Genomic DNA, 26,039 nt, shown 5'->3' with positions numbered 1-26,039 from the left:
CGTTTTGTAGGCTGCTCCGTTTTCGGCACCCATGCCAAGATGCCCCTTCTCCCAGGTGCTGCTGAGGGGCGGCCGGAAGTTTCATTCGGGGTTTAGGAAAACCTTCTCTCCTGGAAAATATCGCCATCAGCCCTACATCTGAGGATCCAGAAGTAAAGAGGGACATCATCAGTTCTGAGAGCTGCTCTCTTTTTTTTTGGCCGCACCGCGTGGCATGTGGGATGTCAGTTCCCCGACCAGGGATCGAACCTGCGCCCCCTGCATTGGAAGCACAGAGTCTTAACCACTGGACCGCCAGGGAAGTCCCCGAGAGCTGCTGTTTAACGTTTCTGCCTAAGACTGAAATAGTGAGCTGGTCCTTTGTGCCTGTCAAGCTGCTTGAAGTGAGGACACGCTCTCAGTTACAACCAGAAAACACTGTTCTTTCCATCCTTTTTCTTTCTTCCCCGTCTGTCCCCCGATCAAGGCTGTGTAGTAAGCACTCCTGGCAAAAAGGACAAGACCTTGTGATTAGTTAGAAATATCCCTTGCTTCTCCTACCAAGCTTTTCATGGACATGCATCCTGGTGGCATTTTTGAAGGCTGTGCCACGTGGCCACCCCAGCCTGTTCCTGTGAGGCTGCTCCAGTCCGTGTCTTCTAGTCGCCCGGTGTTGGCAGCTGCCGGTGACCAGGCCCCTCCAGAGAGAACTCCCACCTCGGAGCCCCCCTTTGCATGCTTTCAGTTGACCTTCCTGAGACATCTTCATTCACATATGAGAATCAACCACCAGCACCAAAAACGGACAAGAGAGGGACCAGGGCCGTGGCCATGGGATGAAGCTTTGGGTCGCAGGTGCCCCCCCACCCCGTCCCCTCTGCTGGGCTGCAGGACCAGAGCTGGTCCAGAGCAGCCTCGGGGGACAAGGGGACAAGGGACAGTCACACTCTGACCAGTGCTGGGGTAACTGCAACCCAGACGAGCCGGCAACCTCTCCACCCTCCTTGACCAGCTTGACACAAACCTGGGGCCCAAGGAGCCGCTCATTCATAGGCTGAGGAAGCAGCTCCACACGTGTTAAAAGAAAGGCCAGCCTGACAAGATGGGCGTCCGAGTCTCCTGCTGCGCCACCTGCAGCGCTCTCCCCCGGCCTCCTGTCCCCGCCCCCCGGCCCATCCGGAGAGCTCACTGGAGGTGACTTGGTGACTTGGCTTTCGGTGTGGCCCGGCGGGGTTGTGGGCTGTGGGGGTGGCGTCTTCCTCCCTCTGCTGTGACTGTGGTGGTCCTGGCACACGCGCTATCTAGACAGCTTCTCATCAGTTGCTCATCAGCATGCTAATTGCTGTATGACTAATTATGCCCTGAATTCCAGTTGATTTTCTTAATGAGACAGCTGGGTTAATTATGTAATCGTATGATTACATTAGCCTAGAGTGCCCTGGCGGAGGGGAGCGTCTGCTGCGCTCTGATGTCATCGCGGGGATGGCGCTCACGGTGCCGTCCACACTCGGGCCGGTGGCAGGGGCTCTGTGCACACGTGGGCAGGGGTCCAGGGAGGCCAGGCTTTGCGGTCTTCACGACAGAAGCAGCCACCACCGCCTGCCCCCCCCCCCCACCGCACACACACGCCCCGGCACCCCACGGCCCGATGCAATCGGAGCCCCACTCCTCAGCCCCGCTGCCTTCCGTGTGGTTCAGCAGCGCCTCTTCCTCCTCCCGGGATGTCCTGCCCCGGGACTGTTGGTGTGACGGTGATCCAGGGCATCCTCACCAGTGTCCCAGAGTCCCTGCAGGACCACACTGCACTGGTTTACATAAAGTCAGAACAGGCCAGACTGGTCCCACCCTTACTGCCACCATCCCCCTTACAGGTGCCATCTCACACCTTCTTTCCTTCCTGATCTCTGCACACCTCGTATTTCACGGAGCAAATACATGTGCTCGGAGGATGACATCTCCCTCCACTGGCCAGCTCTCTCCTCTGAGAGTCCACTGGGCCTGCAGAACCCACCTCCCCCCCCCCCCCGGTTATGCTCCTCCTCAGACCCTCTCTTCCTCTGCAGGACTCTGAATGTGGGATACCCTAGGCTCGCCCTGGGTGACTCTGATGTCTGGGTTTTTTTTGAATTTTTGAATTTTACTTAATTTATTTTTTTATACACCAGTTCCTTCTTAGTCATCAATTTTATACACATCAGTGTATACATGTCAATCCCAATCGCCCAATTCATCACACCACCACCACCACCACCACCACCACCCCTCCGCCGCGTTCCCCCTTGATGTCCGTACGTTTGTTCTCTACATCTGTGTCTCAGTTTCTGCCCTGCAGACCCGTTCATCTGTACTATTTTTCTAGGTTCCACATATATGCGTTAATATACGATATTTGTTTTTGTTTTCGTATTTGATTTGCATTTCTCTAATAGTGATGTTGAGCGGCTTTTCACGTGCTTCTTGGCCATCTGTATGTCTGCTTTGGAGAAATGTCTACTTAGGTCTGCCCATTTTTGGATTGGGTTGTTTGTTTTTTTGATATTGAGCTGCATGAGCTGTTTATATATTTTGGAGATTAATCCTTTGTCCGTTGATTCGTTTGCAAATATTTTCTCCCATTCTGAGGGTTGTCTTTTAGTCTTGTTTACTGTCTCCTTTGCTGTGCAAAAGCTTTGAAGTTTCATTAGGTCCCATTTGCTTAGTTTTGTTTTTATTTCTGTTACTCCAGGAGGTGGATCAAAAAAGATCTTGCTGTGATTTATGTCAAAGAGTGTTCTTCCTATGTTTTCCTCTAAGAGTTTTATAGTGTCCAATCTTACATTTAGGTCTCTAATCCATTTTGAGTTTATTTTTGTGTATGGTTTTAGGGAGTGTTCTAATTTCATTCTTTTACATGTAGCTGTCCAGTTTTCCCAGCACCACTTATTGAAGAGACTGTCTTTTCTCCATTGTATATCCTTGCCTCCTTTGTCATAGATTAGTTGACCATAGGTGTGTGGGGGTTTATCTCTGGGCTTTCTATCTTGTTCCATTGATCTATGTCTCTGATTTTGTGCCAGTACCATATTGTCTTGATTACTGTAGCTTTGTAGTATAGTCTGAAGTCAGGGAGTCTGATTCCTCCAGCTCCGTTTTTTCCCCTCAAGACTGCTTTGGCTAGTCGGGGTCTTTTGTGTCTCCATACAAATTTTAAGATTTTTTGTTCTAGTTCCGTAAAGAATGCCATTGGTAATTTGATAGGGATTGCATTGAATCTGTAGATTGCTTTGGGTAGTTTAGTCATTTTCACAATATTGATTCTTCCAATCCAAGAACATGGTATATCTCTCCATCTGTTGGTATCATCTTTAATTTCTTTCATCAGTGTCTTATAGTTTTCTGCATACAGGTCTTTCGTCTCCCTAGGTAGGTTTATTCCTAGGTATTTTATTCTTTTTATTGCAGTGGTAAATGGGAGTGTTTCCTTAATTTCTCTTTCAGATTTTTCATCATTAGTATATAGGAATGCAAGAGATTTCTGTGCATTAATTTTGTATCCTGCAACTTTATCAAATTCATTGATTAGCTCGAGTAGTTTTCTGGTGGCATCTTTAGGATTCTCTATGTATAGTATCATGTCACCTGCAAACAGTGACAGTTTTACTTCTTCTTTTCCAATTTGTATTCCTTTTATTTCTTTTTCTTCTGTGATTACCGTGGCTAGGACTTCCAAAACTATGTTGAATAACAGTGGTGAGAGTGGACATCCTTGTCTCCTTCCTGATCTTAGAGGAAATGCTTTCAGTTTTTCACCATTGAGAATGATGTTTGCTGTGGGTTTGTCCTATATGGCCTTTATTATGTTGAGGTAGGTTCCCTCTATGCCCACTTTCTGGAGAGTTTTTATCATAAATGGGTGTTGAATTTTGTCAAAAGCTTTTTCTGCATCTATTGAGATGATCACATAGTTTTTCTTCTTCCATTTGTTAGTGTGTATCACATTGATTGATTTGCATATATTGAAGAATCCTTGCATCCCTGGGATAAATCCCACTTGGTCATGGTGTGTGATCCTTTTAATGTGTTGTTGGATTCTGTTTGCCAGTATTTTGTTGAGGATTTTTGCATCTATATTCATCAGTGATACTGGTCTGTAATTTTCTTTTTTTGTAGTATCCTTGTCTGGTTTTGGTATTAGGGTGACGGTGGCCTCATAGAATGAGTTTGGGAGTGTTCCTTCCTCTGCAATTTTTTGGAAGAGTTTGAGAAGGATGGGCGATAGCTCTTCTCTAAATGTTTGATAGAATTCACCTGTGAAGCCATCTGGTCCTGGGCTTTTGTTTGTTGGAAGATTTTTTAATCACAGTTTCAATTTCACTACTTGTGATTGGTCTGTTCTTATTTTCTATTTCTTCCTGGTGCAGTCTTGGAAGGTTCTACCTTTCTAAGAATTTGTCCATTTCTTCCAGGTTGTCCATTTTAGTGGCATAGAGTTGCTTGTAGTAGTCTCTTAGGATGCTTTGTATTTCTGCAGTGTCTGTTGTAACTTCTCCTTTTTCATTTCTAATTTTATTGATTTGAGTCCTCTCCCTCTTTTTCTTGATGAGTCTGGCTAATGGTTTATCAATTTTGTGTATCTTCTCAAAAAATCAGCTTTTAATTTTATTGATCTTTGCTATTGTTTTCTTTGTTTCTATTTCATTTATTTCTGCTCCAATCTTTATGATTTCTTTCCTTCTGCTAACGTTGGGTTGTGTTTGTTCTTCTTTCTCTAGTTCCTTTAGGTGTAAGGTTAGATTGTTTACTTGAGATTTTTCTTGTTTCTTGAGGTAGGCTTGTATAGCTATAAGCTTCCCTCTTAGAACTGCTTTTGCTGCATCCCATAGGTTTTGGATCGTCATGTTTTCATTGTCATTTGTCTCTAGGTATTTTTTGATTTCCTCTTTGATTTCTTCAGTGATCTCTTGGTTATTTAGTAATGTATTGTTTAGCCTCCATGTGTTTATGGTTTTTACCTTTTTTTTCCCCTGTAGTTCATTTCTAATCTCATAGCGTTGTGGTCAGAAAAGATGCTTGATATGATTGCAATTTTCTTAAATTTACTGAGGCTTGATTTGTGACCCAAGATGTGATCTATCCTGGAGAATGTTCCATGCACACTTGAAAAGAAAGTGTAATCTCCTGTTTTTGGATGGAATGTCCTGTAAATGTCAATTAAATCTATCTGGTCTGTCGTGTCATTTAAAGCTTCTGTTTCCTTATTTATTTTCATTTGGATGATCTGTCCATTGGTGTAAGTGAGGTGTTAAAGTCCCCCACTATTACTGTGTTACTGTCGATATCCTCTTTTAGAGCTGTTAGCAGTTGCCTTATGTATTGAGGTGCTCCTGTATTGGGTGCATGTATATTTATAATTGTTATCTCTTCTTCTTGGATTGATCCCTTGATCACTATGTAGTGTCCTTGCTTGTCTCTTGTAACATTCTTTACTTTAAAGTCTATTTTATCTGATAGGAGTATTGCTCCTCCAGCTTTCTTTTGATTTCCATTTGCATGGAATATCTTTTTCCATCCCCTCACTTTCAGTCTGTATGTGTCCCTAGGTCTGAAGTGTGTCTCTTGTAGACAGATATATGTGGGTCTTGTTTTTATATCCGTTCAGCAAGCCTGTGTCTTTTGGTTGGAGCATTTAATCCATTCACGTTTAAGGTAATTATCGATGTGTATGTTCCTATGACCATTTTCTTAATTGTTTTGGTTTTTTGTTTTGTTTTGTTTTGTTGGTGTTTTGTTCTGTTTTGTTTTGTTTTGCGGTACGCAGGCCTCTCACTGTTGTGGCCTCTCCCATTGCGGAATACAGGCTCCGGACACGCAGGCTCAGCGGCCGTGGCTCACAGGCCCAGCCACTCCGTGGCATGTGGGATCTTCCCGGACCAGGGTACGAACCCGTGTCCCCTGCATCGGCAGGCGGACTCTCAACCACTGCGCCACCAGGGAAGTTGGGTTTGTTTTTGTAGGTCCTTTTCTTTTACGTTTTCTACTTAGAGAAGTCCCTTTATCATTTGTTGTAGAGCTGGTTTGGTGGTGCTGAATTATCTTAGCTTTTGCTTGTCTGTAAAGCTTTTGATTTCTCCGTCGAATCTGAATGAGATCCTTGCCAGGTAGAGTAATCTTGGTTGTAGGTCCTTCCCTTTCATCACTTTAAGTATATCATGCCACTCCCTTCTGGTTTGTAGAGTTTCTGCTGATAAATCAGCTGTTAACCTTATGGGAGTTCCCTTGTATGTTATTTGTCATTTTTCCCTTGCTGCTTTCAGTAATTTTTCTTTGTCTTTAATTTTTGCCAGTTTGATTACTGTGTGTCTTGGCATGTTTCTCCTTGGGTTTATCCTGTATAGATCTCTCTGCGCTTCCTGGACTTGGGTGGCTATTTCCTTTCCCATGCTAGGGAAGTTTTCAACTATAATCTCTTCAAATATTTTCTCAGGTCCTTTCTCACTCTCTTCTCCTTCTGGGACTCCTATAATGCGAATGTTGTCCCAGAGGTCTCAGGCTGTCTTCATTTCTTTTCATTCTTTTTTCTTTATTCTGTTCTGCAGCAGTGAATTCCACCATTCTGTCTTCCAGGTCACTTACCCGTTCTTCTGCCTCAGTTATTCTGCTATTGATTCCTTCTAGTGTATTTTTCATTCCAGTTATTGTATTGTTCATCTCTGTTTGTTCTTTAATTCTTCTAGGTCTTTGTTAAACATTTCTTGCATCTTCTCGATCTTTGCCTCTGTTCTTTTTCTGAGGTCCTGGATCATCTTCACTAGCATTATTCTGAATTCTTTTTCTGGAAGCTTGCCTATCTCCACTTCATTTAGTTGTTTTTCTGGGGTTTTATCTTGTTCCTTCATCTAGTACATAGCCCTCTACCTTTTCATGTTGTCTGTCTTTCTGTGCATGTGGTTTTTGTTCCACAGGCTGCAGGATTGTAGTTCTTCTTGCTTCTCCTGATGTCTCTTAGACTCTCAAACTCCACATGAGCACAAGAGAGCACCAGATCCCCCCCAGCCTCCCCTCCCCCCGACCCCAGAAAGTAAATGGCATCACCATTCATGCAGTTGCTTCGGCCACAAAGGCAGGAGTCAGCTTGCTCTCCTTTCCCTCCCTCACACTTTAGAGCTGATCTGTCAGTAAGTCCTGCTGACCTCGCCTCCAGAAGGCACCCCGAATTTGACCACTCACCCCATCAGCCACCCCTAGTCCAAGACTCCATTACCTGTCACCACTTGAATCCACTTCCTCCGCCCATCCTTTGCATGCAGCCCACAGGTCTGAGTGGTCTCTGAGCTACTTTTGTTCATGTCCCCCAACAGTAAAAAATTTTGAATTTGTACCCCCCCATATATACTACTTATTTATTTAAATGATATACATGTGACTACAGTAGTGTGTGAAATACATTGCAAATCATATACTAAAAACAGTTAAAAGGACGTGAGGAAGAGTAAAAAGGACTTAAAATTTACGTTTTATTAGCAGTACAGAAAACATTTTGCTCTCACTAGAAAAAAAAATTTTTAATCCACCTCATTGAGGCATAATTATATACAATAAAACACCTATTTTGTGTACAATTTGATACAGTGGCCAACCACACAATCAAGATATAGAACATTCATAACCTCTCGAAAGTTCCCTTATGATCCCAAATGCTGGCGACCACTGACCTGCTTTCTGTCGATCTAGATGAGGTTCATTATTTCTGGAGTTTCACATAAATGGGGTCCTTGGGGAGGTTCTCTGAGGCATCTGGCATCCTTCACTCAGCGTGGCATGTTGGGGATTATTCACCCGCGTTCATTGGGGAGTGGTATTTCCCCTGCGTGGATGTATAATGATTTGCCTACCCAGCCACCTGTTCATGGACGTTTGGATTGTTTCCAGTGTGTGGCTATCGTGAATAAACCTGCTATAAGCGTTCATAGACAGTTGTGTATGGACATTTGTTTTCATTTCTTTTAGATAAATACTTAGGACTAGAATTCCTGAGGCATGGGGTAGGTGCATGTTTAGCTTGATAAGAAACCGCCAAACAGTTTATCCAAGCAGTTGTGTCATTTTACCCCCCCCACCCCCAAATATGTGTCCTCTCCACCATTTGGTATAGTCAGTGGTTTTTTTTGTTTTTTTGTTTTTTGTGATACACGGGCCTCTCACTGTTGTGGCCTCTCCCGTTGCGGAGCGAAGGCTCCGGACGCGCAGGCTCAGCGGCCATGGCTCACGGGCCCAGCCGCTCTGCGGCATGTGGGATCTTCCCGGACCGGGGCACGAACCCGTGTCCCCTGCATCGGCAGGCGGATTCTCAACCACTGCGCCACCAGGGAAGCCCATAGTCAGTGTTTTAGATATTAGACATTCCAGTGAGTGTAGAATGTGTTTCACTGTGACTTTAATTTGCATTTTTCTTGATGACTAATGATGCCAAATTTTTATTCATGTGCTTTTGGACCTTCATAGATCTTCACTTATAAGGTGTCTGTTTAAATCTTCTGCCTGTTTTTTTTAATGGGTTGTTTGGCTTACTATTGAATTGTAGCTTTGCTGAAGTCTAGATACAAGTCCTTTGTCAAATATATGCACTGCATATATGTTTTCTCCCATTTTCTTGTCTTTTGAAGAGCAGAAGTTTTTATTTTAATAAAGTCCAGTTTATTTTTTCTTCTATTGGTTCTTGCTTTTTAGGTTATAAGAAATCATTGCCTAGTCCAAAGTCATAAATTCTTTTCTCCTTTGTGTGTGGGTTTTGTGTGTGTGTGTGTGTGTGTGTGTAAGTTACATAGTTTTATCTTTTACCTTTAGGCCTATGATACATTTTGGGTTAATTTTTATGTATGATATGAGATAAGGGTTGAGTTTCTTTGAAAATTAATGGATGGTATATGTTTGAGTCTTTTTTTCTGGACCCTCTATTTATTTCACTGATCTGTATGTGTATCCTTATGTTAATATCATACTATCTTGATTCTTGTAGCTTTATAATCAGTCTTGAAATCAGGTAATATAAGGCCTTTCTCTTTGGTCTTCTTTTTCAAAATCGTTTTGGCTAATTGAGTTTCTATGTAAATTTTAGACTCGGCTTGTCAGTTTTTACAGCCTGCCAGGATTTTGATCTGGATTCCAATTTATCTGTAGATCAGTTTGAGGAAAATTGACAACACTGTTGAGTCTTCCAGTCCAAACATTGTATATTTCTTTATGTCTTTAATTTCCCTCAGCAGTATTTTGTAGTTTTCAATATACAGGCCTGGCCCATAATGTTCAGTTTATCCCTAAATAGGTCATGTTTTTGGATGCTGTAGTAAATGGTAATTTTTTTGGTAATTTTTTTCCAATTCTTTGATGCTTTTATATAGAAACGTGATTAACTTTTATATAGTAATATTATATTTGTGACCTTTTAAAACTTACTTCTTAGTTCTGGAAGTTTTTTTGGAGATTCCCTAGACCATTCTATCTTGAATGTCCATTGTGCCCTTGAAGAGATTATGCACTTTACAACTGTTGGATGGAATGTTCTGTAAATTTCAGGTCAACTTGGTTGATAGTGTTACTCAAGTTTTTTATGTCCATATTGATTTCCAATCTGTAATGTCATGTATTTCTTTTTCCTTTTCTTTTTCTTTTTTCCCACACTGGCCAGGACCTCCAGTACAATGTTGAATAGAAGTAGAGAAAGCAGACATCCTTGTGTTGGTCCCAACCTTAGGGAAATCATTCACTCTTTCAACATTGAATATGATGTTAGCTGTAGTGGGTTTTTGTAGACACCCTTAAAAGGTCGAGAAAAGTCCCTTTTAGTCCTAGTTTGCTGAGAGTTTTTGTCGTAAATGGGTATTGAATTTTGTCAGATATTTTTCTGCCTCAATTGAGCTAATCATATGATTTTTCTCTTTTATTCTCTTAATATGGTGAAATAGTTTAATTTTCTAGTGTTTAACCAACTTTGCCTTCCTAGGATAAGTCTCACTTGGTTATGATGTATTGTGCTTTTTAGAATTTGCTGGATTTAATTTGCTGATATGTTACTAAGGATTTCTGCATTTAAGTTCATTAGGAATATAGCACTGTAGTTTTCTGCCTGTTTTTTTTTTTCCTTTTAATGTTTTTATGAGTTTTGGTATCAAAGTAGTAGTGCTGGTCTTATCCAATGAGTTAAGCGCTCTGAAAGAGTTTACGTGAGATTGCCATTACTTCTTCCTAAAACATCTCTAGTTCACCAGTGAAGCCATCCAGGCCTGGGATTTTCTTTGTTGCAAGGTGTTTGTTTGTTTGTTCTTCCATCGCTCCCACACCCCCTCTCCCCATTGTGAACCACAACTCTGTTCTCTATGTCTATGAGTCTCTGTTTCGTAATGACTTCATTTGCGTCATATTTTAGATTCCACACATAAGTGATATCATATGGTATTTGTCTCTCTCTTTCTGACTTACTTCATTTAGTGTGATCATCTCTAGGTCCATTCATGTTGCTGCAAATGGCATTATTTCATTCTTTTGTATGGCTAAGTAGTATTCCATTGTATATATGTACCACATCTTCTTTATCTATTCCTCTGTTGATGGACATTTAGGTTGTTACCATGTCTTGGCTATTGTGAAAAGTGCTGCTATGAACATAGGGGTACATGTATCTTTTTGACTTATAGCAAGGATTTTAATTATAAATTATCTTCTTTAACAGATAGAGGTCTATTAAGATTTTTTTATTTCTTCTTGAGTCAGTTTTGGTAATTTTTCAAGAAATCCATTTCATGTAAATTTATTAGCATAATGTTGTTGATGATATTTCATTACCTTTTAAATATCTGTAGGATGGGTAGTCATGTCCCTTTTTTCATTCCTGATCTTGGAATTTGTGAATTCTTTTTTTCTTTCTTTCTTTCTCTTTTCTTGATCAGTCTGGCTAGAGCTTTCTGGAGTTTCTTAAAATGGAGGCTTAGGTCACTGATTTACTTCACTGTGGCCAGGGAATGTGCTTGGTATGATTTCTGTTCTTTTAAGTTTATTGAGACTTGTTTTATGGTCCAGTATATTTCTATCTTGGTGAGTGTCCATGTGCACTTGAAGGGAATGTGTGTTCTGTAGTTTGCTGAGTGGAGTGTTCTATAAATGTCAGTTAGGTCAAGTTGGTCAACAGTGTTGTTCAAGTCTTTTGTATCTGCACTGATTTTATATTTAGTTGTACTGTTAATTAGCAAGCACAGAGTTTTGAAGTCTTTATTATTGTGGATTTTTCTTTTTCTTGTTTCACTTATATTAGTTTTTATTCATGGTTTTGAAGCTTTGTTTTGTAGTACATTTACTTTTAGGATTGTTATATTTTCTCAATGATTTGATACTTTCAAGTTTATACAGTGATTTTATTTTTGTTAATATGCCTTGTACTAAAGTTTGCTTTGTTTCATTTTGATATAGGCACTCCAGCTTTCTTTTGATTAGTGTTTTCATGTTGTAGCATTTTCTACCCTTTTACTATTAACCTATCTTTTTGTTTTATTTAAGTTGTATTTCTTGTAAACAGCTCTGTCGTGTTTTTTTTTTAATCCAGTCTGACAATCTGCCTTTTAAGTGGAATGTTAGATATTTTATGTTTCATGTAATTATGGATAAAGAGAGGCATAAGTCTACCATCTTACTATTCACTTTCTACTTGTCTTACCTATTTTTTTGTTGTGTCTTTCTTGCTTTATTTTGATTATTTTTTGTGATCTTATTTTATCTCCTCAATTGTCTTATTAGCTATAGCTCTTTGTTTTATTTTCTTAGTGGTTACTTTAAGGTTTACATTAAGTGTCTGTAATTTATCACACTGTACTTTCAAATAATATTATACCAGTTCACATACAGTGTAAGAATCTTACAGTACACTTTCACTCTCTCCTTCCTGTGCTTTGTGTATTGTTATTTATTTTACTTCTCTGTATGTTATAACCCTACAATACACTGTACTATTTTTGCTTTTAAATAGTCAATTATCTTTTAAAGAAATTAAAAATGAGAAAAGTAGTACTTTATGTTTACCCATGTATTTACCATTTCCAGTGTTGTTTATTCCTTTGTGTAGATGCAGGTTTCTGTCTGGCATCAGTTTCTTTTGGTCTGTAGCATTTCCTTTAACATATCTTATAGTGTAGGTTCACTGGCAGTGAATTCTGCCAGCTCTTGTTCATTTGAAACACACAAACAAAATGTCTATCTCACCTTCATTTTTTTTAATTAATTTTTTTAAATTAATTTATTTTTTTAAAAAAATTTTTGGCTGCATTGGGTCTTTGTTGCTGCAAGCAGGCTTTCTCTAGTTGTGGCGAGCGGGGTCTACTCTTCGTTGTGGTGCGTGGGCTTCTCATTGCAGTGGCTTCTCTTGTTGCGGAGCATGGGCTCTAGGCACGTGGGCTTCAGTAGTTGTGTCTCATGGGCTCTAGAGCACGGGCTCAGTAGTTGTGACGCATGGGCTTAGTTGCTCTGCAGCATGGGGGAATCTTCCCGGACCAGGGCTCAAACCCGTGTCCCTTGCATTGGCAGGTGGATTCTTAACCACTGCACCACCAGGGAAGCCCTCACCCTCATTTTTGAAGGATATTTTTTGTTCGGTATAAAACTATATATTGGCAGTTTTTGTTTCAATTTTTCTCTCTCTGGACTGACTGACATCATTTCTGACAGGAGGTCTTCATCAGCCTTATCTTCCTTCCCCTAAGAGTCTTCTTTTCTCTGGCTTTTTTTTTTTTTTTTTTTTTCTGCATTGGGTCTTCACTGCCGCGTGCAGGCTTTCTCTAGTTGTGGTGAGCAGGGGCTACTCTTTGTTGCTGTTTGTGGGCTTCTCATTGTGGTGGCTTCTCTTGTTGCAGAGCGTGGGCTGTAGGAGCACAGGCTTCAGTAGTTGCAGCATGCAGGCTCAGTAGTTGTGGCATGCGGGCCCTAGAGCATGTGAGCTGAGTAGTTGTGGCGCGCGGGCCCTAGAGCGCGCAGGCTCAGTAGTTGGGGTGCATGGGCTCTAGGGCACGCAGGCTTCAGTAGTTGTGGTGCACGGGCTCAGTAGTTGTGGCTCGCAGCCTCTAGAGTGCAGGCTCGGTAGTTGTGGCGCACGGGCTTAGCTTAGTTGCTGCGCGACATGTGGGATCTTCCTGGACCAGGGCTCAAACCTGTGTCCCCTGCATTGGCAGACAGATTCTTAACCATTGCACCACCGGAGAAGTCCCTGTTTTCTGGCTTTTAAGATTTTCTTTTTATTCCCCTTTTCAGCAATTTGATTGTGTTTATTGGTGTTCTTTACATTTATTCTGCTTGGATTTTGTTGAGTTTCTTGGGTTTGGGGATTTATAGTGTTCACCAGATTTGGAATTTTTGCCACTTCTTTCAAATACATCCCTTGCCCCTTTCTGGGACATGTATGTTAGATTGCTTGATACTGTTTTACATGCTCCTGAGGTTTTAGTACCTTTTTTTTTTTCAGTCTCTTTTCTGTGCTTCTATTTAGACAGTTTCTGTGACTATGTCTTTGAGTTCTCTGATCTTCTTGATTTTGCAGTGTCTAATGTGCTTTTAAGCCAATCTAGGGAATTTTTTTCATTTCAGATACTGTGTTTTAAGCTCTAGAATTCCATCTGGGTCTTTATAGCTTCTGTTTCTCTCCTTATTGTGTTCATGTTTTTCTTTAAATCCTTGAGCATGCTTATAATTGCTTTAGTCTTTGTTAGCTACTCCCATTATCTCTTGTAATTTCTGGTTCTGTGTTTATTAACTGATGTTTTTTTTTCCTTATTATCCTGATTCTTTGCATGTCTAGTAATTTTTGATTGGATATTGGACATTTGTAGTTAACTGGATTTTGTTGTCTTTCTTAAGAGTGTTGAAATATTTGGGGCAGGCAGTTAAATTACTTGCAGATCAACTCAATTATTCTGAGACATGTTTTTAAGCTTTTGGGGACAGGTCCAGACTAGCCTTTACTTTAGGATTAGCTTAGCCCTCCAATCTGGTGTGTCCCTCTGATGTCTTCTACTGAATGTCCTGGCTGTTCAACAAGCCTCTCTTCTCTGGCTGGTTGCAACTTGAAAGCCTCCCAACACTGCAAACTCTAGGAGTTGTTTACTTAGACCTTCCTTGTAGTTCTTTGTGCAGCCTTGTGGAGTTTCACCCTGTTGTGTGTATGTATGTATCTTATCTTTTAGCAACAAATTTTATATTACTCCTCTGCAGCTTTCTCTAGCTCTTTCTCTGCATATCTCCCTCCTTTCCAGGGCTCTGCCCTATAAATTCCAGGTACCTAAATCTCCTGATCTTTTGATCTTTATCTTCTCAATCCAAGAAGACCATCATTCTCTGCTTGCGTTCCCCCTTCCCTGTGCTGCAGTCTAGAAAGTGTTTCCTGGCAGAAAGTCAGGGTGATCATAGGGCTCACCTTACCTGTTTCCCTCTTTTGGGAATCACCATTCCTGCTCTGCTGGTCCTACAACATCTGTAAATGGTTCTTTGTTTCGTTGAGATTGCCTAGTATTCTAGTTGCTTATGGCCAGAGGGCAGGTCCAGTGCCAGTTAATCTTTCATGGCCAGGAGTAGAAATCTCCAAGTTTTGTTAATGTTGTTCTTGATTTTAATGGCTGCCATAAATGGCTGGAAAAGATAACTCACAAAGATACATAGATCCAAACCAAAGCAGTGCATTATTAGCTAACTTTACAAAAATATGATTCATATCTTTGAAACCTGCTATAAGAAAGTATTAGTTGAAATTCAGCTAGTAAGTTTTTATTTATCATGGTATATCAATTCTTCTTGCTAACTAGTCAGAAGATACTGTATTTTTTATATATTAACAAATGGGTTTGAAACTCCTTTTGGCAAATATTTCATCAGGTTTGAGTCTGTTGATAATAGGTAACATCTACTGAGTATTAACTCTGTGCCTGGCGGTATAGCACATATTATCGTAGTTAATCCTTACAACAACCTAATGATACTGGCACAATTATTACGCCCAGTTTATAGATGAAGAAAGTAAGATACAGAGATATTAAGTAGCTTGTCAAAGGTTGCACAACCAGTAAGTGGCAGAGCTGGGATTCAATCGCATGTAGTCTGGCCCACACTCTGAACAATTACCCTCTTCCCCCTCTTGTCTGATATGAGGCATTGAGACATTTTTGTAGACAATGTTATCTTTGCCCATAAGTTTATATGATGATGGGAACATTTCCAAATATCCACTTTTAGAGTGCTGTCACTGTAGATGAGTTTCATTCAAGTAGTTTTTTTTTCCCCACTAAGTATTAAAACATTACATTTACTTCAAAGACATAGATTATGTGTTTATATTTTTTAAATTTCTGCCAGGCAGCATATTACTGATAGCCATCTGTCATCACAGAACAGGGCAGCTAATTTAGAACACTTAGCTTTTTAAAAGAAAAATTGTATAACTCATCTTTAAGCTAAGAACTCTTAAATACTTTGCAACTAGAAAACCAACAAACATTTTCGTGGTTCAGAGTACTGCAGTTTTCTTCTCATGCCACAGTGGCTCATTGTGCAAGAGTCCTATTCTCTGGTGGCTTTTTCCATCAGGAGTAGAACTGAATCCAAACTCGATCCCTTAGCTCACTGTAGACACTGTATTTTCATGAGACTGACCCGGTACCTACTGTGCAACAGGGCACCTCCAACATTGTATTTTCAGCTCTAGAATTCAGTTCGATGCTTCTTTATAACATCTCTTTCTCTCCTTAATTGTGTTCATATTTTTCTTTAAATCCTTGAGCACAGGCCTCCCACTCTGACCACTTGTCCTTGGCTGCTTTCCCTTCCCTTCATCATACCTCACTGGCTTCTCTCCATGCCTTGTATATGCCCATATCCTCTGGGATATGGACCTTTGCACTGCCTTTCCCTCTGCCAAGAGTCTTCATGTTCTCTCCTCTTCGACGTCCAGATCTCAATCCCAGGGTCACCTCCTCAGAGGCCCTCCCTGTGCTTCTGTCTCCAGGACCCATTCCCCATTCTCTACACCCTGTCTCCTCTCTTCTTCAATGCTTGGCAGTACTGAGAGCATTCTGACTTGTTTCGTTTTACTGTTTGTCTGTCTCCCTCACTTCAGTGGAATGTCAAGTCTTTGAGAACAAGGATTTTCTCTTGTTCGCCACCGTGTCCCCCCAGCACCTAGAACGGTCCTGACGTCATAGAATGTGTACGTGGGCACCGGCAGTTGGACTGAAGTATTTTTGTGGCTGTGCCTGACCCTTCCCTGCTTCTTGCTCCCCTGCATGCTGTTTCTTCCACAGGGATTCACTGCCCCACAGTCTCCACGGGTCTAAACTCTGACTCTTCTTTTTAGAAAAACAAAACCCAAAAAACTCCTTTTCCCAGTTTCTCTATCTGGGAGTGGTCTTCCATGTGGCCCTTCTTGCTTTATCTGAGTTATTCGTGAACATGGTTTATCTCTGTGAGGTTGGGCCCAGCTGACTCTGCTGAATGTCCATCCCAATGAATCAATGCCTTACCCGGAGCAGACAGATGCTTAGGACCTACTTGTTACTAACATTAGTACTTGAAGAGACAGTATAATTTAGTCGGCTGCTGGTTCAGAAGGCAGAAATCTTAATTAGACTTTTGCATACCTGTTTGCCTGGCCGACTTCTCACCTCCCCCTGTCCCTGGGTGAGATGCCAGCGCCTGACTCGCTGCAGAGCCCCCTCCCCCCACCCCTCCCCCACCCCGGACCTCTGGCTGTGATAGCTGGAATCAACGAGATAATGTACCATGCACTTAGGGGAAAGTGCTGAATAAATACAGGTGACTTGTTGTTGTTTGTTAGAATTTTGTTCGAGTCCTGTGTTGCATAATGAGCTGTAGAATGCCTCCAAGAGTGTTTTAGGGATGAACTAGGAAATGACTGTAGAACACTTTGCAAGTTTGTCACACCGGGTGCGTGGCATTGACAGGAAGGCATGTTGAATTGGAGGCGGCAGGGAAGATGGGCTGCAGGTTTCCGTGTGACGCTGTTCCACATATGGGTGTGTGCTCTTGCCTCCCCCAGACACTTCCCTAATCGAGCTGCTGAGATCAGAGGCTTGTGACGTTCAGAATAAGACCTAACAATACTTGTGTGGGGTTTAAATGGCATTGGAAATCATTAATGAGGCAAAAAAAGCTATGATTTCCCCTAGATTCACGTGCAGGCTGGGGTTTGGCGTGCCGAAATTCACTGTTTTGGTCTCTAGCCCAAACATGCTCGAGTCATTATATTGTCATGTGGTAATTAACTGTTCCTTTAATACAAGTAATAAATATTAAGCCCAAGAGGTACTTTAGCAATGCCTTTTACATAATCCAAAATGATATTCAAATGCTGTAGGCATTGAGTCATTCAACTGTACTGTAGTAAAGTTTGGAGTTTAATACGCAGAGATTTTTGAACATTCAGTTCATTATTTATTCTATGACCAGTTCTGCTACTTAGGCATTAACCTTTAATCATGTTCAATTAAACATATATGCCGTAATGAATAATTACAAGAGTGCCAGAATTTTCGTTTACAATGTAATGCTTTGAAAATGTGTCTAAAGGTCCTAGTTACCATTCACTTGATAGTGTGCGTATTATTTTTGTATGTTACTGAATTCCTTGCTGAATCTAATGAGGGAAACGATTTTTTATTCGAAGCAGACACAGTGGGTCCTGGCCTCTTAAAAGGAATGGACTGGAAAAGTTGTCAAGAGAAATTTGGGGGATGGAGGGCAGCATACTAGCTTAGCTCTTTAAAATATAATTTGTACTGGCAGTTGTGCTGGGAAACCTACAGCAATGAGCATTCATAGAATTTTATAGAAGCACAGTGGTTCTCCTCAATTCTTCCCTGACCCCTGTTTCAAGTTAAAGTCGTCGTTTTACATGGACAGAGCCACGGGCAATACTCTCTTTTATCTCCTTCAGGTCATTTGCGCAGCATAAGGCCATGTGGGGCGTGGGAAGAGGAGCTGGGGTGGGAAGGTGTCCGGGGAAGATACTGAAATTTAAAAAAAAAAAAGCTGCACCTGGAATGTTCTGAGGATGTTCATTCTGCGGTGCTGTTACCGCTCCTACTTGCAGGGAACCATCTCCCCGAAATAGCTTTTGAAGTCTCACTGAATATAAATATTTTAATGCTGATAAAAATAATAACGAGAGGCCACAAATGAGAAGGCGATGAGGTAGTCATAAACTGTATATACGCTCAGAATCAGTGCCCGGCTGCCGGGGTTTCGCGTGATGGGCGGTGTTAAACGCTGTGCTGGACGTGCCGCGGGGCCTGCCTTTTGTAAACCCCACCGAGACGCTGGCTCCTCAGAGCTCTCCTGGCTCCCGGTGGCCCCGCCGACCGAGGCGTGGTAGACGGAGCCTTCGTTTCCAGGAACCAAGGGTGGTCTGAAAAATTAACTGCTCTGGTATTTGAAAATTCAGTGAGCGCTTGGATATATACCCTTGTTGATCCACTGGGCTCTGTGTTTAGCATTCCTCAACCGGAGACTAAATCTTTGCAGCCGTCTCACAAGTGATGCTGGCGTCCATACCAGAAATATCTTCCGTAATCTTTTCTAAGCCCAGCAGACTCGGGTATGCTTCTTCTCTGACGGGGCCCCGGAGTCCCAGAGGAAGTGCCCCGCTGGGGCCCGGCAGGTGGATTATAAGTGCAGCAGAAATCAAAATAAAGACCCAACTGATGCCAGAAGAACGTTTAGTGTCTGTCCATTGCGCTGAATGAATGGTAAAGGCAAAGTCCACGCCTGTACCCCGAATTCCACATCTGCAGTGTCCGATTTTAGGTCCAAATCTGTTGCAGGAAAGGGGACCCCCTTCCAGGGCCCAAGAGCGGGCTCTTGTCTAACACTTGGAAATGAATTGTCCGAGGAGACACAGGTGCTGACAAAGCCAGAGACTTTATTGGGAAGGGGCGCCCGGGCGGAGAGCAGCAGGGTCAGGGAACCCCGGAGAACCGCTCTGCCACGTGGCTCCCAGTCTCAGGTTTTATGGTGATGGGGGGAGTCTCCGGGTTGTCTCTGGCCGATCGCTCTGACTCGGGGTCCTTCCTGGTGGCACATCCGTCGCTCGACCAAGATGGATTCCAGCAAGGGTTCTCAGAGGCTGGTAGGACTTAAGGACTGGCATCTCCTCTCTCCTTTTGACCTTGCCCGAATTCTTGGTGGTAGCTTGTTAGTTCCGCATTCCTTACCGGGACCTTCCGTTGTAAGAGAACTCCTGCGAGTGGCCACTGTTGTGCCTGGCCAGGGTGGGCGGGTTCGGTCAGTGGTTCCCCTCACAAATCCAGTTTTTTTGCAAGTGATTCTGACGGTGGAGAACACATTGGATTGGCCGCAGGACCTCTCATAACTGGCCCAGATGTCCTTCTCCTGCTGCTTGTACTATAACCAGGAGTGTGGTGGCCTCCTGGCTGGCTGGCCCACTGGTGCAGGACAGGTCACAGCAGCTGGGTCACAGCAGCACCTCTGAGGAAAGACAGAAGCGCCGAGAGCAGAAACCCGGGGTTCTCCCATCTTGAGGTCACTAGCTTGGCAAGCCCTGACTCTTTCCTGAGCATCCTTCATCAGTAAAGGAGGACAGTGACAGAAAGGGGAGCCCGCCCCCTCAGGGGACTTTCCTCTTTGGAAGGACAGTCACTGGATCTCACTGACCTGGGTTTGAGATCTCTCTGCCCAACTGACCAGCCGGAGACCTGGGCCCATCACCCCACCTCAATGAGCTTTAGTTCTCTCTTCTGTGAAAGGAACGTGATCTGTGTGTCATGTCTCTCTCCCAGGAGTGTCCTGGGGCTCAGATGAGAAAGTGTCCATAAAAGTGTTCTGTGATGGCCAGGCGCTCTCCGGGTATCAGGTGTTATTTCCAGCTTCATAAGAATTACTGGAGACTTGAGGCCTTGGGCACCGTCGCACTCCCTGCCTCCTCCGCGTGGGCGCTAGGTGATAGGTGATTTTCCCGGGCTCCTGCCCTTGCCGCCGCGTGTATCTTTCTTCCCGTCCGATCAGGGAATGGAAAATCCTTTAAGCGTCACACCAGGCTAGGGAAGTGGGCAGATCCCAGGGAGCCCGTGGCCGTTCCCACCCCGTTTTCACGTACTGGGTCAGTCAGCGTGCACACCCCTTAGCAGCCGCCGAGAAGCACCCAGTCCATCCAGCCGCGGGGCCTTGGAGCGCTGACTCCCTGGGAGCCGGGCGACATGCTCCAAGCCTCCTCGAGGCCCGGAAGGTGGCTCGAATGGATCCAGAGGGGGGTGACGTGCGTTTCCCTCTCCTCGTGCAGATCCCGTTCCGGCTCTGGACCTCGGGCAGCAGCTCCAGCTCAAAGTGCAGCGCCTACACGACATTGAAACAGAGAACCAGAAACTTAGGGAAACTCTCGAAGAATACAACAAGGAATTTGCTGAAGTGAAAAATCAAGGTTGGTGGAAAATGTATTCCTTCCTTCCTTCTTCTTTCTTTTTCTTTTCTCTTTCTTCTTTTCTTTCTTTCTTTTCTTTTAATTGCCTTCCCCATACTGTTGGAACTAGCTCTGATCGTCACCTTCATCATAAGTCCGGGTGGGGCAAGAATCAGAGTCATTAAAGAGAGAGGATAATAATGCTTAGCAAGTGAGAAGGAAAACTTTTAGCTCTGCACAACGACTGCATAACATTGCCCTCCCGCTGGACCCATCAGGATTCTTTTAAAGTTCTTCCTGAATCATCATGTGATAGGATCTGCCTTTTCAAAGGCGGATGCGTTGCCTGTGGGTGACACCTGTCAGAGAGCCAGCTCATGATCAAAGGGTCACATCCAGTAAGTCATTTAATAATTGAGGTCGATACATTAAGGCTTTAGACGCACGTCCCTGGTCACTGTCACCTAGTCATGACGAAGTTAACGAAGGAAAACAAAACAACTTGTTGGCAACAAGGAGAGAGGGCAAAGGTTGCCTGGCTCTTCCTGTCAGGGAAGAACAAAGAAATCTCTCCCACACCTAAAATCCAGACGTGTCCCAATCGGGAGCCTCGTGGCTTCCTCGTCTCGAGGAAAATCGCTGCCCCCTCTGACAGCCTCTGTAGGTTTCTCAGCCAAGTCCAAGTAGAAGTGGGCCTGTTTGGTTTTGTGTGGGGGTGTGGGTGAGGAAGGTGACAGAAAAGAGGGCAAACGGCTTGGGGGACTCCTGAGGGCTGGAGAAGGAATTACCTGATGACGATTTTTTTTTTTTTTTTTTTTCTTGGCTGTGCTGGGTCTTCGTTGTTGTGACCGGGCTCTATGGCACGTGGGCTTCAGTAGTCGTGGCGCACGGGCTTAGTTGCCCCCGAGGCACGTGGGATCTTCCCAGACCGGGGCTCGAACCCGTGTCGCCTGCGTTGGCAGGCGGATCCTTAACCACCGCGCCACCGGGGAAATCCCTGATCACGATTATTAGAAGCATCCTTGGGTTTTGAGACCTTTGGACACCGGCTGGCAAGGAGGGGGGCCGTGCGTGGAAAGGAGCCGGGCAGAGGCAGGAAGGTCCAGGCCCGGGGAGTGAGGACAGCAGGCCCGAGGGCCCCTTCCTCGGGGACACCACCTCGTTCTGGCCCACAGGGAGCTGTGAGCCTGTGGGACTCAAGGGACAGTTTGGTCCCGCTGGGGAGCTAGGTGAGGACTCGGGAGCATGGGGTCCAGTGAGAGAAATGCTCCCTTCCCGCAGCAGGACTTGGCTCTGATCAGAATCACCCAGCGCCCAGGCGAAAGAGAACCTGTGAATTCTGGTTGCGCACATTTCCTTCCAGTGACCTCTGGCATCTTATTTTGACAGATCCACCGTTTGGGTTTCCTTCAGTTTGATTTGGTTTTGTTGTAGGGCATGGTCCCCCCGCCCCCCCGGCATTTTGTCAGCGCCCCAGGGCCAGTTGCCCAGCGCAGGGTCATTGCCTCCCCAAAGGCCTCACCTGATGGACATTTCTAAATGAAATGCAGAGCCTAAGGGACTTCCCTGGCGGTCCAGTGGTTAGGACTGGACTTGGCGCTTTCACTGTAGAGGGGGGCATGGGTTCGATCCCTGGTCGGGGAACTAAGATCCCGCAAGCCACATGGCGTGACAAAAAAAAAAAAAAAAAAGGAGAGAGAGAGAGAAAGAAATGCAGAGTTGAAGACTCAAGAAGAAAGGCTCCAAAGGCCAGCAGACCGGGCCGGGGTCCCTTTATTGCCACCACTTCGCTGTGCAACCTGGAGCAAGTGGTCTCACATTGTTGAAGCCTCGTTTTCTTGGGTGGGGGCAGACTTCTCCTACTAACCCTGAAGGGCTGTTGTAGGATTAAATGAGATGCAGCCGAGGCGCTAAGCGCCGTTCCCGACCCTCAGTAAATATCAGCTGCTCTTAACTCAGCGCTGTGGCTTTTTCCAGAAATCGCCCCCCCACCCCGTCCTTCTCTTTGTTTATTGGTATCTTTACAGATTTTCCCCCGCTGCCAGGACAATGCTGCTTTCCTCTCTTTTCTCCCCAGTATAAAAATGATTTGAATTTGGAAGGGCTTGAGGTGCACACCACTTGTTTTAATCATCGCAGCTGTAGTGTGGATGGATCAAATGTTAGAGCAGGACAGGAGTTTCTTTATCACACGCTGTAATTCTCCCCCACTCCCCACTCCCCACTCCCCACTCCCCATGTAAAGGCGAGTGAACGGGCCGCAGACGCAGCCCGTGGGAGCAGAGCTCTCCGGTGTCCTCTCCTCCACGCCGCCCTCCCTTCTCCCCTGCTCACACGGAGGGGACCCCGCTGGGACACGCCCAGGGCAATGTCCTGGACCCGGGTCCAGGTGCCAGAGGAGGGACCGAGGCTCCAGGACGAATCCTCCCCTGGCTCACTGAGCAGCCCACCTGGGCTGGATGTGACCCTACTTTGATCATGAGCTGGCTCTCTGACAGGTGTCACCCGCAGGCCACGCATCTGTCGTTGAGAAGGCAGATCCCCATCAGACAGAGTGGGAGCCCCGAGCTAGTGCCCCAAGCTCACCTGGAAGGAGCGTCGATGGGTCACACTGAGAAACGCATTGGGCTGAGCGCCAGGGCCCAGGGGCTGCCCCGATGTTTCCAACCCATCGCTCAAGGCAGAAGTGCTGCACGTTTACAGCCGCACTGACCGTCCACTGAAAGGAATGCGCAGATGTTTCCAGAGGTGACCTGTCGTGTCCGCTTTGGATGTGTTCCGCACCCTCCCAGCCTGGGCCCCATCACTCCATGTTAGCCACTGTGCTCACAGAGCGTTTCTTCAGGCCCCAAACACCCGGCCCGAGAGGCAGGAAGCGCCCCCGTTCGTCTCTCAAATGCCCTGCCAAGGTCATTGGTCTTAATTCCCTCTCTCCTCCTCTGAGGAGAACCCTCTGGTTCCATTGGATGAAAAAGGCCAATTTCTTATCTCCACGGAAGAGCCTCTAGCTTTTATGCAACGAGCCGCGTGGGTACAAATGCCCGGCTGCCTGGCTCCTGCTTGGCCTGGCGTGTCTGTGCAGCCCAGGGAGCAGAAGCTGGCGTGAGTTACAGCCCGAGGGGACAAGGGCCACCAGTCCAAGCGCTTACATGGGCAGAGACCCGGCAGGCGACGTTGTTGCGTGGGCCCGGAGCCCCGCGGTCACAGCCCCGTCGAGGCCTCACCCTGCTCAGCCCAGCCTCATGCCCCAGCCTCTTTCTGAGCACCCACTGTGTCAGGTGCTGGGACCACCAAGAAACTCAGCCTTGCCTCCCACGAGACGGACCCACGGCCAGGCAGGTGCGGTCCCCCAAGAGCTCCACCAGCCCTGGCGCCGGGGCCTCGGTGCTCTGCCTGGGGCTGGCTGGCCCGCACAGGGAGGTGGGGGTGAATGGGGCGGGAGCAGGTAGAGCGGTCCCACCATAGAGCCACTTACGAGTCTGAGTTAGGACCCTGCCCTGTTCATTGCGTCTGCTCCTGTGTTCCTGTTTTGGGTCATTGAAGCAACTGCTGTAAACACGCACTTGGTGGTGGGGGAACCTGGGCTTTCCAGGAGCGGCCCTGACCCCCAAGGGACCCTGCGTCCTGAGCACCGGACACTGCAGGGCTTCATCGCACAGCACTGCTCCCCACGCCTCTGGCACTCACCCTCCCTCAGCTGCGGCTCCCCTGGGCCCAGTCATCGGTTCTGCACACGCAGCCTGGGTCCGCCAGACTCTGGCCCCGGTGGAGGGTGCTCTCAGCACCCAAGCTCCGGGGCTGGTCCCTTCCAGCCGAGGAGACGGGCGCCCCATCCACTTAGCGCACCGTGTGTCTCATCACTTGTGAAACAGCAAAGCTGCAGCCCGTGGCCGGGGAGGTCAGCAGGCTTCTTCCAAAATGTGCGCACAATTGTGAACCGTTTTCTCTGTAAGAAAGTACTTAAACCCACACTAAAACGTTATTAATCTTCCCTCAGTAGAGGACTAATTTAAGACTCATCAATAAGATGATACTATATTTTACCATTGATTCCCCCCTCTTTTTCTTAAGTTGTATTAGAGAGACATAGTTCTTCTTCCCGGCAAAATCCATTGATCCTCCTCAACCTAAATGTTTAAAGTTCAATTTAACATTTGGGGAGTAAAAGGTCTCCGAAGGGACTTGTAACCATTGATTTTGTGTCAGAGTTGAAGAGCTAAAGTTTAAAACACACCGATCCTCCTAGGTTACGAAAGCCTAGTATATATAGCCACATGGAACCATGCTTCTCTTACTGGAGTTTTTTTTTTTTCCCCCTTCTGCAGAGGTAACGATAAAAGCACTGAAAGAGAAAATCCGAGAATATGAACAGACTCTGAAGAACCAAGCCGAGACCATAGCTCTCGAAAAGGAACAAAAGTTACAAAATGATTTTGCAGAAAAGGAGAGGTGAGCACGTGTTGGGATCTGCACGCACTGACGTGCTGACGTAATGTTTTACTTGTACGCTTCACATCACAGGACAGTTTTTTTAAATGGACCTGTGAAATAAGCCCAGGTTGGAAACCAAAGTCCTAGGGGCTCTAAGGCACAATTTTGTTTGAAAAACAAAGGTGCCCCTTGTTCTGTAATTTGTGAGATTGTGAGATGACCTTGGGTGAAATGTATCAGTCTTTCCCCTTGGTGGGTGGTGTCAGGTATGTCAAAGGGCGTGTCTGTCGGGGCCACGTGGTGCAGGGGCTTGAGCACAAAACGTGTGTGCTTGGCACATGGGGGTGGTACCCGAGGTAAGATGAGAGGGGTGGGACTGTCCCCTGCTGTGTGTCTTCTCTGGGAAGCCCAGGGCGATGCTGAGCTCCTGCTACCTTCTTAAGTGAATTTTGATTTTTCTTTTTATTTATTTATTTATTTATTTTTGCGGTACGCGGGCCTCTCACTGTTGCGGCTTCTCCCGATGCGGAGCACAGGCTCCGGACGCGCAGGCTCAGCGGCCACGGCTCACGGGCCCAGCCGCTCCGCGGCACGTGGGATCCTCCCAGACCGGGGCACGAACCCGCGTTCCCCGCATCGGGAGGCCGACTCCCAACCACTGCGCCACCAGGGAAGCCCTTAAGTGAATTTTGATATTTAACATCTCTCTCCCTCTCCCTCCCTCCCTCTCTCTCTCTCTCTCTCTCTCTCTCTCTCTCTCTCTCTCACACACACACACACACACACACACAATATCTTTTTATTTTTTTAATTTTTTTGGTATCTTGCCTCGTTTCATTACCTCACAGTGCTTCATATATCAAGGAGTTAGTATCAGTAAAATATCTTAATGCACCATCCAAGGGCTGTGAGTGTTAGGTTTCCACTGGCCTGCTTCACCCAAATCTTTGCCACAAATAATGAGTTGCTTTTTCACTAGTGTGATGATTTAATGAAAGTTAGATTTCTTATAAAAACCATAGGAGTGTTGAACTTACCAGTTCAAACTGCATAAGTCCGGCCTCTCAGAACTCTGGTGAAGCTAAGGTTTAAACATCTAAGCCTGTCGTGAAGAAACGGGAGTTCCATTAATGAGAGGCAATAAATGTCTGGCTACAAGTTAAGAGGCAGGCCCGGTGGGGGGGTTTTGTGGGTGTTT

General features: G+C 45.2%; 1 protein-coding gene across 8 annotated transcripts in view; it reads left to right on the top strand.

Annotated features, from left to right (window-relative positions):
* CUX1 (cut like homeobox 1) overlaps positions 1-26,039 on the top strand; it is a 374,916-nt gene that overhangs the window by 209,483 nt on the left and 139,394 nt on the right. For all 8 annotated transcript variants that reach the window (XM_059038133.2, XM_059038134.2, XM_059038132.2 and 5 more), the window contains exons 5-6: positions 20,294-20,431; positions 24,736-24,859. In XM_059038133.2, the coding sequence (XP_058894116.1) occupies positions 20,294-20,431; positions 24,736-24,859 (262 nt within the window). The remainder of the gene's footprint in view (positions 1-20,293; positions 20,432-24,735; positions 24,860-26,039) is intronic.

Source organism: Kogia breviceps, chromosome 14, assembly GCF_026419965.1.
Source record: "Kogia breviceps isolate mKogBre1 chromosome 14, mKogBre1 haplotype 1, whole genome shotgun sequence".
Taxonomy (NCBI): domain Eukaryota; kingdom Metazoa; phylum Chordata; class Mammalia; order Artiodactyla; family Physeteridae; genus Kogia; species Kogia breviceps.
Note: the sequence above shows the minus strand (reverse complement) of the source record. Positions and strands in the feature narration are given on the sequence as shown.